This window comes from Typopeltis vanoorti, chromosome 15 (genome assembly GCF_054136105.1).
Source record: "Typopeltis vanoorti isolate ZY-2024b chromosome 15, IOZ_Tvanoo_1.0, whole genome shotgun sequence".
NCBI lineage: Eukaryota > Metazoa > Arthropoda > Arachnida > Uropygi > Thelyphonidae > Typopeltis > Typopeltis vanoorti.
In genome coordinates, this window is record NC_143563.1 from 10,336,370 (window position 1) to 10,352,807 (window position 16,438).

The following is a 16,438-nucleotide window of genomic DNA, read 5'->3' on the forward strand; positions in this document are numbered from 1 at the left end:
AAAAATAAAATTTTTCGTTATTAAAAAAAGCCCATGTCTTTCTGTGTATTTCTGTGAAAACCACATCGTACTACTGTCTATACTTTTCGAATTATTGAAGTTTTATTTTTTCTGTGACTTTTGGATCACCCGGTACATCCGGATTGTATATGAATCTTTCAATAATTCTCTGCGTTGAACCGATTTAATAAAGACTGAGGAATATTGCCATTTAGAAAATTTGGGAATTGTGAGAGCCAACCAAACTAGCCAATTTCTTCGCTTGTAGGTTGTGTAGGTTTTTGGTTGTGAAGGTTGTGTAGGTGGCGTTTGTGACTTTCCAATGTTTGGAACCCAAGGGAAGGGCTTTTCAGTTTCCTGATTTGTGAAATTCCAATTCCGGTGTCAATTCTGTCCTTCTCCTAACAGGTGAGTCTCTTATCGCAATTATCGTTCAATTTCCGTCTTTGTTTCTAGAAATTTCCTGATATCAGAGAGGGCGCTTTGGTCACCTGTTTCCTCCCTTGACGGTGCCATACCTTTTCCAGCAGGAAATATGGAATTACCTGAGCTGATTGATAAAATAGTCAGCTATAAATTTCTGTGACGTGTCCACTTACCTGGGGGACGCAAAGGGGAACAATTAGCCAAGTCGGGAATTAAAATAAAACAGGTAAGAGTGCCAACTTTTTCTCTTTTTTAAAGTGCACATTACAAAACCTTCAGGATATGTGCACATCTACTGAAGTTTTTATTGTCACTAGTTTTTGACATCTGCAACTCGTTTTTCTTCTAAACAATCGCGCAGTCCGCTTGTAGAAATGTGTGGAAAGTGAGTGAGACGAATACAGAATGATATGAACATAAATATACACGAAGATTATGGTTTTTGTTTATTTTCATATCTTTTATTTGCAGGTTTGACAACTGAGAAACTATTCACTAAGATCACGGTTTGAGTATGATCTTCAAATGACTGGATATCCATTGGCAATTTCAATTTTAAATTCGACTCAATTATATGTTATTGAAATTGACCTGCTAGTAAGAAATTCTGTCTAGGTCAATGTACCTTAAACAAATTCTTTTAAAATGTTTCTACTTGCCTGAACAAAAGCCATACATTTAAGTTTATCGTTTTGGGAGAGTTTTTTTTTTAATTTAAACTTTAAGTAAATTGAAAGATTAAATTTAGAACACTTATTACAGAAAAATATTGACCTTGGATAGAGTGTTTTTTTGTTTCAGCCATTTCATAAATTATTATAGACCTGACTGGTCTTTCAGACTGTGTTAATAATGAAGGGTGAGCGAACAGTAAAGAAGAACATTTGAGAAGGGGAATGAGAGAGAGAGAGAGAGTGAAGATTAACAGGGGGGGTTCTAGAAAGGAACAAGGGAAAGTGTTTTTCCATTATAAATCGATGTCTCGTTCGCAGAGTAGCACAGCTTCAGACTACTGGGGAGTATGCAGAAGGAAGATGGATCAGGTCACGTGTTCTTGTTGTTGGGAGATGTGACAGTGCTCTTGCAAGGGTTGGGAGAATTCCCCCCCCCATACACACACTTAAGAGAGAAAAAAAAGGAAAAAAAAACACTTTCAGTGGATACGTAAAGCAGAAAATCCATCTACTAAACTAAGATATGTTTCAGAAGATGTCTTATATTAATCTATTGAAATGTTTAATTTTGTACCTCCTTTACAAAACGAAATAAAAACTACATTTATTTTCTTCTTCTTCTTCTGCAGCTTCTCCCACTTAAGTGGGGTCACTATTTGTAATAAGTCTCCTCCACATCCTCCTGTCTTGGGCTGTCACCACATGCAAGTTCTTCATCTTCAAGTCCTCTTCTACCAGCTCCCTCCATCTCTTCTGTGGCCTCCCACGCTTCCTCCTTCCTTGCACATCCATCTGCATGACCTTTCTTCCCACATATTCGTCCTCCCTCCTCATCACATGACCAAACCATCTCAACCTTGCCTCCTGTATTTTCGCTCCTAAGTTCGTAACTTTCCCTGTTCCCCTGACATAGTCATTTCTCAGACGATCCTTTCTGGTCACACCGCACATCCACCTAAGCATTCTCATCTCTGCTACTTCGATCCTGCTGATGTTATTTTTCCTCAGGGCCACAGTTTCTATAGCATCTGCCATAGCTGGCCTCACTACTGTCCTATAAATTTTGCCTTTCAGATTGATCGGCACCCTCTTATTGCATAACACTCCAGCCATCTCCCTCCAGTTCCTGCAACCCGCTTGTATCCTGCATCCCACTTCCTCCTCATCTCCTCCATCTTCTTCCACTGTTGAACCAAAGTATCTAAAGTCTCTCACCTTCCTGATGACATTTCCTTCCAGCTCCAGATCTGTCTCCTGGCTGCCACCGCCCACTGTGCAACATATATACTCTGTCTTACTTCTGCTCACTCTCATACCTCTCTCTTCCAGTACTTTTCTCCATCTTCCCAGTTTAGTTCCCGCTTCTTCTCTTGAATCAGCACACAACAAGATGTCATCTGCATACAACATTGTCTAAGGCGCATCTTGTCTCACCTCCTCTGTTACCACCTCCATCATAATATTAAATAGAATATTAAACATATTAAAAACTATATTTATTTTATTTTTTAAAGAAAGTTTCACCCGTCCTTTAGTGCACAACCGCTGCGATATTTTTGACATAATAAGAATTTTAAGTGACTGATTTTAAATGTCATATTATTATTATTATTATTATTATTATTATTATTATTATTATTATTACATATTTCTGAAGTTATTTAAAGTAGGAAGTCACTAATATTATTTCTCGCAAATTACACGATGAACCACATCACAGTCACCACACTGTTATACAGATTCTACACTTACTTCCATCTAGAATCTGTATAACAGGAAATTATTTAAGTTTCACATTTATACATGTCTGTTTTGATATGAAACGTCTGAGATTGAAATCGTCATTTGTTTTGGTTGAACAAATCAGCGAACGTAAATTTCACATCATTGATAGGAGATGAGGAATGCGTTTCATGAACTTTCAGTTCGTTACCTGATTCACAAATGTTAATGATAAAGTAAATACTGATTTTTTTCTTCAGAATCTGGCTCAACATTTCCGGAAATAAAAGAAAAAATCTGTCTCTGATCGAGAAACACTGAAACGTGATGTCAAGTTTATGAAAAATGACTGCAGGTGAGAAGAGCAACTTTTTTTCTGTTCGTTGGATTTTTTAATATTTTTGGTACTAAGAATTCGGACTGCCTGAATTTATTCCTACCCATTAAGGACTCCCAAAGAAAATTATCTCAAAATTTTTTTCTCTATCTTCCACGTGTACTAAAATTGATGTCACATCATAATTCTTTCACCAAGCAGAACTGTATAGAAATCCACGGAAAAGCATCAACCAAGGAAGCCCTAATACAGCCCACCCCAACGTATCCAAATCCCTGGATGCTCAAATGCTCCCTAAAGCAAAAACCTTAAGAGAGGAAAATCTCTGCTGCCCCGAAACTATCAACCAGTTTCACTGCGGGGTTACCTCTCCAAAAACTCGTGAACTCCTCGGATCACCCAACAATAAGCTACCCGATCAAAAACTCAGCGTTGTTCCCCTCAGTAACAGGCTCACCTTGCCACTGAGAACTCTCAGCATTGGCTCTACCCCAGGGTAGGCTCACCCCACCAACGAACAGAGCCACTCATAATTCATCTGGGGTGGGGAGGGGATAACAGCAACAGCCATGCTTCAGTTAACTTCATGGGCTACAGCATTGCCATTCATCACCCAAGCATCCAACCGGTTTCGACCTTTATTGAGGTCTCTTCAGTGGGAGCTAGACCCGGAGGTGATGCTAAGGTTGAAATAATGCAGATGCCATATTTCATATAGGAGTAGCCAAACGGTTTCACATCCTATTATTAAAATACTCCGGATTACAGATAGCTGTTGGTAGTTTTTCCACATGGTTATACTATAAATTAAAAATACCAAGAATTTATTACTTGGTTTAATCCTTTATCCAAGTATAAGCGAACAATTTTTGCGCGTTAAGTGGCTTCACGACTTCGCTGCTTATATATAGAGTCTAATGACATCACATCAATTGCCTTAGTATCCTATAATGCAAAGTGATCACCCTTTATATGGCTATGCATTGCCGAACTCAGAAGAAATCTCAAATTTGTAGTAATGCAAAAATCGTATATTTCCATTTACGCTATTCGATCAAAAGTATCCGCACACCCCTCTGTAATTCGTAAACTGATGTCTAGATGTCACTACGACCTCACTTACTGTAATACAAGGAGGCACGGAGTTGTGTGTTGTTCGGTGATAGGAAGTACGATCAGAATGGGTAGGTCAAGGGTGCTCAGTGACTTCGAACGCAGACTAGTTATTGGGTGCCACATCAGTAAGAAATCTATCAGAGATATTTCAACCCTCCTCAAGTTGCCCAAGTCAACAGTTGGTGATATGATTTTGAAGTGGAAACGTGATAGCACAACCAAAACAAAATGGTCGGGTAGGCCGCGTTTAATGACAGACAGGGACCGTCGAGCGCTGAAGAAGGTGGTTCGTGGAAATCACCAGACACCGAGTGAAACAATCACCCTGGAGTTCCGCAGTGCCACTAACTGTCCAGCCAGCACCATGATTATGCGTCGAAAGTTAAGAGTAATGGAGTTCCATAAACCAAACATTTCTCCTGTGAACGCTAATCGACGCCTACAGTGGTGTAAAGAGCGACGCCACTGGACAGTGGACTACTGGAAACGTGTGATTTGGAGTGCTGAATCACGCTTCGCAATGCGGCAGTCCAATTGGAGGGTTTGGGTGTGACGAATGCCTGGAGAACGATTCCTGCAAGCGTGTGTAATGTCAACAGTGAAATTTGGAGGAGGTCGCGTTAGAGTGTGAGGGTGTTTTCATGGAATGGACTTGGCTCTCTCGTATCACTACAGGGAAATCTAAATGCACAAGGGTACAAGGACATTTTGGCCCGTAGCGTACTGTCTACGGTAGAGGATCAATTGGGTGATGACTATTGTTTGTATCAGCATGACAATGCAATCTGTCATAAAGCAAGTACCATGACTGTAATTGGCTTCCAGAGATGGACTCGCCTGCCCAGAGCCCTGATCTGGATTGCATAGAACACCTTTGGAATGAATTAGAAAGCCGACTTCGCTCCAGCCCTAACGACCCACATCAAGAACTACGTGGGCTACAGCGCTTCAGAGAGTATGGGCTGCCATTCCTCCAGAGACGTTCCGACACCTGGTAGAAAATATCCCGCCAGACTTAGAGCTGCCATAGGAGTAAATAGTAGATCCACCCCGTATTAACTTTCACTACTGGAAAGTGTGTTACAGTTTCGAGTAGGTGGCCGAACACTTTTGATCAAATAATGTATTATTATTATTACAGGCAACTCCAAGGTGTCCTTCCTTAGACTCATGAAGGGAATCCCTAAACACCATGTGAAGAAGGATCCAACATTCGTACAGAATCTAACATATTTTGCTTGAATTCATTCACAGTCATGGCAACCACAATAGACTCTGGCAACTTATTCCACTCATTCATCACTCTTCAAGTAAAAAATCTAGTTCTAACACCCTTGCTAACTACATTTTTGCTCAATTTCCATGGTTACCTCTAGTTCTCCCATCACCAGACCTGTTCTGAAAAGTTTCCTTTGAATTAATCTTGTAAAAACCCTTCAGTAATTTGAATGTCTCAATCATATTACCCCTTTTCCGCCTATCAACCAGTTTCTGTAACCCACAAATCTTCAACCTGCTCTCGTAAAGTTCATTCCATAGACCTGCTACCATCTTGGTCACTCGTCTCTGGATCCTCTTCACCTCCCCTCCATCACCAAGAAACCCTGGTGCCCAGATCTGCGCACAGTAGTCAAGATGGGGTCTTATTAAGGCTCGATAAAGAGGAACAATAACCTGCTTGTCTCTGCTCGTCGAAGTACTCTTCAGTAACCAAGGGATCTGATGAGCTGCTTTAGCCGCTTTTGCTATGTGCCCCCTAAACTTTAACTCTAGTGGCGGCCGGCGAAGAGTTTAAGTGCGAGTGCTGTATATACAAAATTAAAAAAAAAAAAATTTTTTTTTCCTAATCAGTAACCAATTTATTAATAAATAAATTTACATATTAAAAAATTGCTTTATTAAAAATATATCACCCTCACCACGAACAAACACCAATAATAAAAGTTTCGTATCTCACAGAAATAACGCTGCAAGCATACGATTTATCTGTAGCAACACTGCTCTACAAGCAGTGTCGGATTCACTTGTTACGTGCAGTGACAAGTGCAAACGAATATCGGCGAGTCTAGCTGTAATTGGGCGAACGTGATAATTCCGACACTGCGTTAGATCGCAGTGCATTTGTTTCTTAATCTAAAGCGTCAATCAATCAATTCCAATTATTAACTACTCAATCAATGTTGAAACATAAGCTGTAACTTTTAACACGTTGTATTGCATTTATATAATGTTGTAAGCATTGTTATTATTTATAAACACAAACAAAATTTAATTTTTTTCGTTTTTTCCTTGGGGATGCTGTAGTCGCAGTGCTTATGTACAAGCCGCCACTGTTTAACTCCCTATCTACTAACACTCTCAAGTCTCTGGCTTTGTCAATTCTGGAGTACAGATCCACCGATGTGGTATACAATTGGTAATCTTTTTACCCCATTAAACTGACATCGATTTTTCTTTATTCCATTCTACCAATCTTATCTAATCATTCTGCAAAATTTTGGCATCATCTTTATTAACTATTGCTCTACCAAACTTTGAATCATCGGCAAAGTACAAGTAGTCAGTGTCAATTAATATTATTAAAGTACTTTGGATTAGAGAAAGATGTTGAAAGTTTTTTTTTTTTCACTTGCTTCTTGGTTTAATGCTTCATCCTAGGGGTTCTCAATCTTTTCCAGTGGCGTACCACTATATTTAATTCAAGATATTAGATGTACCAGTTAGGCAGTGGCTCACGTACCACCAGTGGTACGCGTACCATAGGTTGAGAATCCCTGCTTTATCCAAATGTAAGCAAACAATGTTTGTGCTTGAAGTAACTTTATGACTGTGCTACTTATATAACGAGACTAATGAATAGCACTATACACATAACGGCGTGTGCTTTGAAACTAAAAAAAATTTTCAACATCCGTCTCTGATCAAGAGTATATTATAATTAGGTGTGACACCAATTAACTACTTGTATATGGAAAATATATGACTTCTGAATTACTTCAAGCTTGGTATCACTTGAAGGTCTGGTTTCCACTGATCACATTTCTTAATCCTTGTCTTTGGGTTGCAGAAACCTTCCATCGAGTGGATGGAAGGTTTTTGCCTGAAACTAGGTGGAACCACAGTTAGGTTTCCTGTCTAGTTAGGAGTAATGAGTTTAGTGGTGATCCTTTATGGTCACTAACTGCGATTTATAGCGATCTTGTAGATCACATATTGTTTTTGGAGAGGTATTCCCGCACTGAAACATACCTCACTAAAGTTCAAAACTAGTCTGGGTAGTGGCCCTTCCCATAATCCATAGCACTGTACACATCCGAAAGACCTTGCTTTGCATTATGGGATAATAAAATAATTGATGTGATGACATTGGTCTCTATATCCAAATGGCTTACTCCTGAAGTTACTTCACTCGGGGATATTGCTAGCTTAAACTGGAATAAGCGATTGGACCAAGAATATAATTTCTTGGCATCTTTAATTTACTAATGGCGCCACCTGTTGTATCTTTTTGTTCTCGAAAGCGGCGGCATTCATTAGTGCCGTGTCAACAGTTTATGACATCTGTTTCATTAGAAGCCGAGTTATAATGCCAAGAGTGTCTTTTGGCGAACGGTCGATAGTCACGACATTCATGCCGTACGCGACGAATTCTCAGTATGAATCGTTTCAAAACTTCGAGATAAAACTCACCATTGACCTTTTTGCAAGGCGGAACGAATTCTTTGAGGATAATGCCTTTGGAATCCTAGAAACAAATTAGCATTGTCTTTACTTTTGACTTCTCCAAGCGACTTTTTTTTCGGATGCCCCCCCCCCCCTTCTGGTAGTCTCCACTCAGCACTCTGGTGCTTTGTTTCGGGCGTATACTCAAAACACCAAGTTTCGTCGCTAGTAATGATCGTTTCAAGGAAATTTGAGTCCTTACGAATGGTTTAATGAGGTCCTTGCAGTGTTCAAATCGATACATTTTTTGGTCATTGGCCAAGTTGTGGGGAACAAATCGCGAATTTAATTTACGAAGGCCCAAACTCTCGGTCAAAATTTTGTGCAGAGTTGATTCTGAAATTCCCAATTCATCTTCAATCAATCTCACGGACGATGTCTGGTTTTCTTTGATGAAATCACGCACTTTTTAGATGTCAACTTCGCTCAGTCCAGTTTTTGGAAGGCCTGGCTTTTCGTCGTTCTCAAGCTTCTCACGACCACTTTGAAATCGCTTAAACCACTGGTAAACTTGAGTACAGGATAAGCATTCATCACCGTATGCTTCGAGAAGCATTTGATGCGTTTCGGTAATATTTTACTAAGTTTAACACAAAAGTCAATCCCAGCTCGCTATTTGAAATTCATTTTCCGACCGTTCGTCAAAACACACCGTCACTCTTGGCACTATAACTCGGCTTCTAATGAAACAGATGTCATAAACAGTTGACACAATATTAATGAAGGTTGCCGCTTTCGACAACAAAAAGATGCAACATGTGGCGCCACTAGTTTCTTCTATTTTCGAAAAGTTCGGTTTCTTTTTGGACAGGGGATGTATAACCAAGTAAAAAAACTGTGAACAAATATCAGCCCATAGTGTTCGTATTAGCCACTTTGCATGAGTTAAAGATTATATAATTTGAAAATTCTCTTCTAGACAATAAACATGGAGCTTAGTCACTTTATGCCTTCACTAGCAAGAGTGGTTCTCTGCCATTTGGAAATTTTTAATTTAGGAAATTCAAATACTACCTTGAATCACTTAGAAAAAGCATCAAGATTACATTTGAAAATAAGCCTGACAAATCATGTCTTGTTCACTGTGCACTTTATCATTCACAAGATTTAACAGAAGGAAACCAGAGAAGTCCTCCACAGAAGCTGATGCCTCATTGATGCAGGCCTGGTTGCCCAGTTGGTTAGCATATCCGCTCTCCAGCCAAAAAGCTGCGGGTTGGAATCCCGCCATGGGAATGGATGTTTTTGATTGTCTGTGAAAATAATAGTGGTGGTGGTGGGCAGTAGACGGCGTCGCTATAGATGATAAGAGCAGTTGTAGTTGGAGAGTTGTAGAGTCGGTGCCCTCCCTCAATGAGTCTTTGGACTCCTTAGAGGTGTCAAGTAATAATAATAATATGATACTAGTAATTTTGATGCTCAAAAGCTTCAGTTGTCTCTACATAAACTGTAAATGAAGGAGCTGATAGAATACGCTTCCTTTCTCTGAAAACCTAGTCACTATCTTTTCAGTAAAAGGGAACAGTTAGCAGGGCCCACTCAGTAACATACTCGTACAACGAACACTGTTCAAGAGTTCAGAACACGTTTGCAAGAACCAGATGAGGAAACCAGACTCCGATACCTGCTTTCAGGCTGCGTTTTAGCAGAAGCCAGAACGAGAAACGATTGCGTCTAGAATTGGAGCGATCCATGGAAAAATGGTAGCCATATATATATATAATTTATTTATTTCTTTTTAAACATACCAAGAAATTTTATACTTGGTTTTAATCCTTTTCCCAAGTAAGCAAAACAAAGTTTTGCGCGTGAAATATAATCACGTCTGAGCTACTTATATATAGAGGCTAATGACTTCATATCATTTGCCTTAGTATGTATGTATCCCATAATGCAAAGCGCACCTCCCCCTTTCAGGCGTGTGTAATGCAATGCATAATGGGAAGGGCCACTACCCAGACCGGTTTCGACCTTCACTGATGTTCAAGTACAGGTCAAACTCCAAAAACTCAGCGTTGTTCCCTTCAGTAACAGGCTCACCCTGCCACTGAGAAGAACTCTCAGAACCGATTGGCTCTACACGGGTTGGCTCTACACTCGCTGGTGGGGTAAGCCGCCAGGCTTACCCCACCAGCGAGCAGAACCGCTCATTTGCTCATATCTCGAGGGGTAACAGCAACAGCATTGCCTCAGTTAACTTCACAGGCTACAGCATTGCCATTCATTACTCCCCAACCCGGGCCTCGGTGAAAGCAACAGCCAAGCCTCAGTTAAAACTTCATGTTCTACAGCATTGCCTTTCATCACTACCCAGACTGGTTTCGACCTTTGTTGAGGTCTCATCAGTGAGTGGGTAGCCACAGATGTTAAGGTCTCATCCTGAGTTCTCTTCAGTGGAATAGAGACCAGGGAGAGATACCGAGGTGACAATTGACATTTATGTCTTTAGGGATGAAGCAAGATGCTTTTCATATTCCCCGCTATCTGTTGTGGTTACAGTGAGGGTAAAATTTACGAGCGGTTTGCTCGCCCTGAATGGGCATGGAGATTATGCATCGCTATAGAAGGCTAATATAGCTTTTGGTCTTCTATATTTGAATATGTCCGTTGGATCGTATGCTGCAGCTTGCTGAACCAAATCGTTGGGATGCGTGGACGTCTTTGGGAAAAACTTGGATGCTAAGGATTGTAGAAAAGAGAAAATATAGGGAATGTTTGTGTCTCTGTGGAGTTGATTGTTTCTAACATACCACGGGGCGTTCAGAATCATTCTCAAGCACTTGTTCTGCACTCGCTGTATTTTGATAATGTTAGTATTAGAGGTGTGGCTCCAGGCCGGAGAGGCATAGGTGATTATAGGACGAATTGTCATCTGGTATAGCTGCAATTTGACTCTGTTGTTGAGCTTGCTGTTTCTATTAATTAGCGGATAGACCTGAGCTATGGCTTTTGATGCCTTTGCACACGTAGACTTGATGTGTTGGTTGAAAGATAGCTTTTTGTCGAGAATCACACCCAGGTAATTTGTTTCTGTCTGCCGGGGAATTTTAGTATTGAATAGTAACACATCTCCTGCAAGAGACATTGGCCTTTTTGAGAAAAGAACGGCTGAGCTTTTCAGAGGGTTGACTTTCAATCTCCACTTGGAGAACCAACCCTCCAGCTTTAGAAGGTTTTCTTGAAGCTTTCTGGTTACGAAGTGGGGTCTGAGAGATCTGGGTGGTATTGCCGTATCGTCCGCATACAGTGCCAAAATGGAAGTCATTGGATTGTGTGGGATGTCTGACATGTATACAGAAAACAGCAATGGAGCCAGTAGAGATCCCTGCGGCACTCCAGCAAAGATATGCCGCTGGGAGGATGTAGAACCGTTGATTTTAACTTGCATTGATCTATTCTGAAGATATCAATGGATTAGATGAACCATTTTTAGTGAAGTACCGGCTGCGATAAGTTTGTGTAGGAGTCCAAAATGCCAGATTTTGTCAAATGCTTTGAATAAGTCTAGGAAAACAGCTCCTGTGCACTGGCGCCAGTTGTAGCTGGTGGTGATGTATTCGACAATTCTGTGGATTTGCTGGGGTACTATGGTGTTGTCGAAAACTAAACTGTTCTTTAGGGAGGATGTTTAGGTCATTTACTGAGGTTTGGAGTCGTTAGAGAATGACCTTCTCTGCAACCTTACCCAGATTGGAGATGAAACTGATTGGACGATAATTCTGCGGTAAGTGTGGGTCTTTGCCTGGCTTATGTATAGGAATCACATCAGCTAGTTTCCAGGTGAAAGGAAAATAGTGAAGTCTTAAGATTGCATTTATTATACTGGTCAGGTGCACTATAGCTTTTCGGTGCAGCAGCTTGATCACCCTGTTTGAGATGCTGTCTGGTCCAGGAGCTTTATTGTTCTTAAGTTTTTTAATAATATCATATAATTCAACAGGTGATGCGGGCGCAATATTGTCCGCACTGGTATCTGGGAGGTTTAGTGCATGCCTGACCTGTCTGTGGATTTTGTACAGATGATTGAAATCTAGGTTGTTATAAGAAGGTTTGCACTGATCCTCAAGATTTTTTAGTATGGCTTCTGCCTTATCTGCATCTGTGTGGACTAGGCCCTGGTTTGATATCATAGGGTGGGAGATCTGTTTTTATTTTTGATGTTTCTCAGTAGTCCCCAGATAGAGTGATCAATAGATGAGATAGAGGCTAATGTTTTATCCGAAACTTGGTTTCTATGTGTTTTAAGTGCATCTCTTACTGCTCCATTCAATCTGTTAAGTACTGTCTTGTCCTGAGGCGCGCAAGTGTTATGAAATCTCTTCCTAGCTCTGCTCTTCTCTCTGATCAGGTCCATAATGTCCTCAGGCAAACGATCAGGCTTGGGAACAGGTTTCTGGACGGTTGCAACCATTATAGCGGACTTAATCTGTTGGGTGAGGCTGGTCACTGCAGATTCCACATCTTCTGGTGTGCATATGTGAGGGATGGGTCCTATTTGATCCCTAAGTGCTTTAGACAATCTCTCCCACGATATGCCTGAATGAGAGGGAGGAGACAGACATTCTTGTTCTCCCAATTGGAGTAGAATTGGGTTGTGATCCGACGACAGCTCGTTTAGTGATATAAGGCTGTACTGTAGTTTAATGTCTTGCAGGATGGCTATATCCAGGATGTCAGCAGTGCCAGACGTACTGAGATGAGTTGGTTCGGTAGGTCCAGCCACCACAGCATAGTTTGATCCTGTGTATCTAGAAAGGATGCGACATTTCTATTGGTAGATTTACTGTTCCAAGCAGGTTGTTTTGCATTGAGATCTCCAGCAATGACGACCGGTCCTTTTACTCCAAGGATAGCATCCAGATCCGAGGTCAATAATGTCTTTAATGGAAGGTTGTAGGCAGAAAAAATTTTAAGGTTTCCAATTGAGTTTGTGAGGACATTAATTCCTGTGATTTCGAGGTTGGTAGTAGTAGGGTTGGTTATTGAATGATGATTGATATAGGTTTTGATAACGGTGGCTGTACCTCCACCTCTATAACCAAGTCTGTCGTTTCTGTAAATCTGATACCCTCTGATTTTCAGGGTGTCAGCAGACCTCAGGTGCGTTTCAATGATTAGCAATATATCTGGGTTGTATCTATTATTAAATTCCTGGATTTCTAAAAGTTTATTTTTTATACCGTTGGCATTCCAACCGGTAATCCTAAGAGAGTTTGTGGCGATTTTTTTCCTATGCATTAGAGAGTGCTGATAGTATGGATTGGGTTTGCTGTAAGAATCTTTTTGTGACACTTAAGGATGGATTTGAGTTGCTGAAATCCTACAGCATGTTTGCAAGAGAAGAGGTGATAACAGCTGTTAGATTTGAATGTGGATTATTCAGGTTCTGGGTTTGTACTATCTGTTTGGAGCAGGCCACATCAGCATATGTTCTCGCTTGATGTTGAAGATTCGTTTTCTTAAGGGGCTCAGTTAATGATGGGCGAGCACCTGTTGTCATGATCTCGCTCTTGGAGAACTGAGGAGCCTGAGCTTCAGGAACTCTCGCACTAGATGACGAGGTAGATTGATGATTTAGATCATTCCATCTGTTTTTGGGGTAATGTATACATCCTCTATAATTAGCAGGGTGAGGACCCCACAATTAGCGCACTTAGCTGGGGTGGATTTTGGCTTGGCTCAGGTGTTTGTGGGGTGATTCTCGCCACATTTTAGGCATCTGAACTGAGCTTTGCATAGCTTCTGGGCATAGCTAAATTTTTGGCATCGGAGGCACTGCCCAGAAGATGCTTTCTTTCTCAATGGTTCTGGGGTGATTCTGAGTCCACAGATTGATTTTAAATTATAGATATTTTTGTAAATGTTATGAATCTCAACCAAGACCAAAGGCATAGGTGTCTAATTTGATCTAAACATTCTAGTGACCTTTATGGGAGGAAGTTCCTGTAAGTTAAGATCAGTAACTATTTCATCCGTGTCAGTATCCTCGGATACTCCTCGTAGGACTACTTTCAGATTTTTTTCGGAGGCAAGTGAAAATGTGTGATAGTGCTCCTCTTGCGTCCAATTCCTTCGTAAGATTTCTATAATCAGCCACCGTGGTGGGCTGAATTCTTATACCTTCGTCTGCATTTTTAGCAGATGTATAACTTATTTGTAAATTAGCCATGATGATTCTGAGTGTTGTCCATCTCTGCTTTTCCCTTAGGATAATCGGTGGCACCTTTTCATTGGGGGAAGCAGAGGGATCTGAAATGGGAACATCCTCGTCCATACCGACAACATTTGTTGCCTCAGCAGCGAGAGGTTTTCTCCTTACTAGCGTAGATTTCTCCTTGATCAGAAGGATTAGAGGAAGAGACAACTAGACTGAGTTTTTCCTCCATTTGAGGAGAGTCTTCATTTTTCTCAACGTCGACTTCAGGTGAGGAATACAAGTTTAAATAGCCGGGCCAATCCTGTTCAAACTTTTTGAGAAGTTTTTTAATAATAGTGAGTGCTAGCCTTTTATCGAGTGACTCGATAATGATGTCAGGGTCGATCATGCTAGTAGACCATGTCAGCTTGAACTTCTTTTGGAGTTTATCAATAAGTACAAGAGCCGGCTCTTTATCGAGAAAATCAGTCTAGGTCAGCTACGCTCATATCGTTTTAACTGCGTATGTGCGTTAATAAAAATCCCGCAGGTCTAAAGACCTGCCAGCAGAAAGTTTTGTAGAATATTCCGCAGCCGTAAAGGACTGCCAGCAATATCAAGCGTAGGCTAAAGAAAGCGATAGCAATTAAATTGCATCTAAACGAAGTCATACCTTGATATTTCACGAAATGCAGAACGCCATTTTTCTAATTCACCACAAATTCACATTCACACCAGCTTATCGAATCACAGTTTAATTTTCTGATCGCTTAACTTCAACTGAAAGCAGACAATTGAAGAGATACTGAGGCTTTCCTTATAAGGACTGGCTTAAAGGGGCGAAGCAAGAATGCTTTTCATCTTCCCCATTATCTGTAGAGGACAGTGTAGAGATAAGGTGTAATTTAGCTATTAAAGCTCTGATCATGGCAGGAGGGTAACAGCAATAGCCCAGCCTCAGTTAGAACTCCATTAGCTACAGCATTGCCATCCATTACCCTCCAAGGGTATTTTTTGGATTGAATGAATCAATCACCGCATCTCACGGTCGATTGATTCCCATTCCTCCTGATACTGAGGCTGAACTGCAGAAATGATATATATCTCATATACAAATAAAAAAAAGGTGCCTGATCTTCTTAATAAAAATCTCTGGATGAGAGAAAGATATAGAAAGTTTTTAGCTTGATTATATTACACGTTAAAGGTACCAAGAAATTTTATATCTGGTTTTAATCTTTTACCCAAGTAAGCAAAACAAAGTTTTGGCATAAGCCTGGAGAGACGTCAATAAAGATCGAAACCGGTCTGGGTAGTGGCCCTTCCCATTATGCATTGCATTATACACTCCTGAAAAGGGGTGTGCTTTGCATTATGGGATACACACTAAGGCAAGTGATATGAAGTCATTAGCCACACACACACACACACACACACACACACGCGCGCGCGCGCGCGCGTGCGTTATAGAAGTATTTGTAAAAAGGGGATATTATTTCCTATTCGTTATTTGCTAACGTTTCCACTTATTTTCGCTCTTTCTTTTCAGACATTAAGGGACCTGAGGTCTTTTCAATGGGGACTTTTTCGTTCCTGGTGTATTTTGCTACAACCATCATATACCCTTCCTGTTCAGGTAATGTTTAGCCAATTGCTTTGGAATAAATTTATTAACGAAGCCTTTGATTCTTCATTTGATTATTAGATTTATTTATTTTATCTTTGGAAAGTCTCTCGAGTCTCAAAACAGCCTTTAGGTATTAACAGAAAAGCAGATAATAAAAGTTCATATGCCTGTCTAATTTAGGGATCATCCCCTGACCTCATCACTCCCTTATCAACTCCTAATCTTTATCTTCTTCATCATGTTAGTAATGATCATTTTAGAGAAGAACAAAAAGATCGAAACAAGCCTGGCAACATATTCCACTCACTCACCATTCGCCATGAGAAAAATGTGTTCCCCACTGTCCTATAGACTGAACGTTTATTTAAAATCGCGAATGACATCTGATACTCTCACCCACTACAATGTGTTAAAAATCTCTCCTGAATCTTATAAAACACTCAGAGCACTTGTTGTTATTGTTAATTTCTTCCTACCTCTGCTTTACAAGCTCTGCAACTTGTAATTTAATCAGGCCTCATAATGAGCATTCTACAATCAAATTTAATTGCGCAGGAAATGCGAAGTGGGAAAAATATTTTAGTTTTAGGTTACTCAAAATCATTATTATTAAGAGTGACCCCAGATCTCTCATAATAATAATAATAATTAACTTTTGATGAGTAAGGGACTCATCA

The 16,438-nt window shown here is 40.4% G+C and overlaps 1 protein-coding gene across 1 annotated transcript in view; it reads left to right on the forward strand.

Moving 5' to 3' along the window:
• The first annotated feature begins 576 nt into the window (after nucleotides 1–576).
• The window catches only part of LOC150098377 (ovochymase-1-like), a 126,894-nt gene continuing 111,032 nt past the window's right edge, over nucleotides 577–16,438 (forward strand). Inside the window, exons 1-2 of the mRNA XM_090405173.1 lie at nucleotides 577–652; nucleotides 15,684–15,770. Coding sequence (XP_090261299.1) covers nucleotides 15,710–15,770 — 61 coding nt within the window. The 5' untranslated portion in view covers nucleotides 577–652; nucleotides 15,684–15,709. The remainder of the gene's footprint in view (nucleotides 653–15,683; nucleotides 15,771–16,438) is intronic.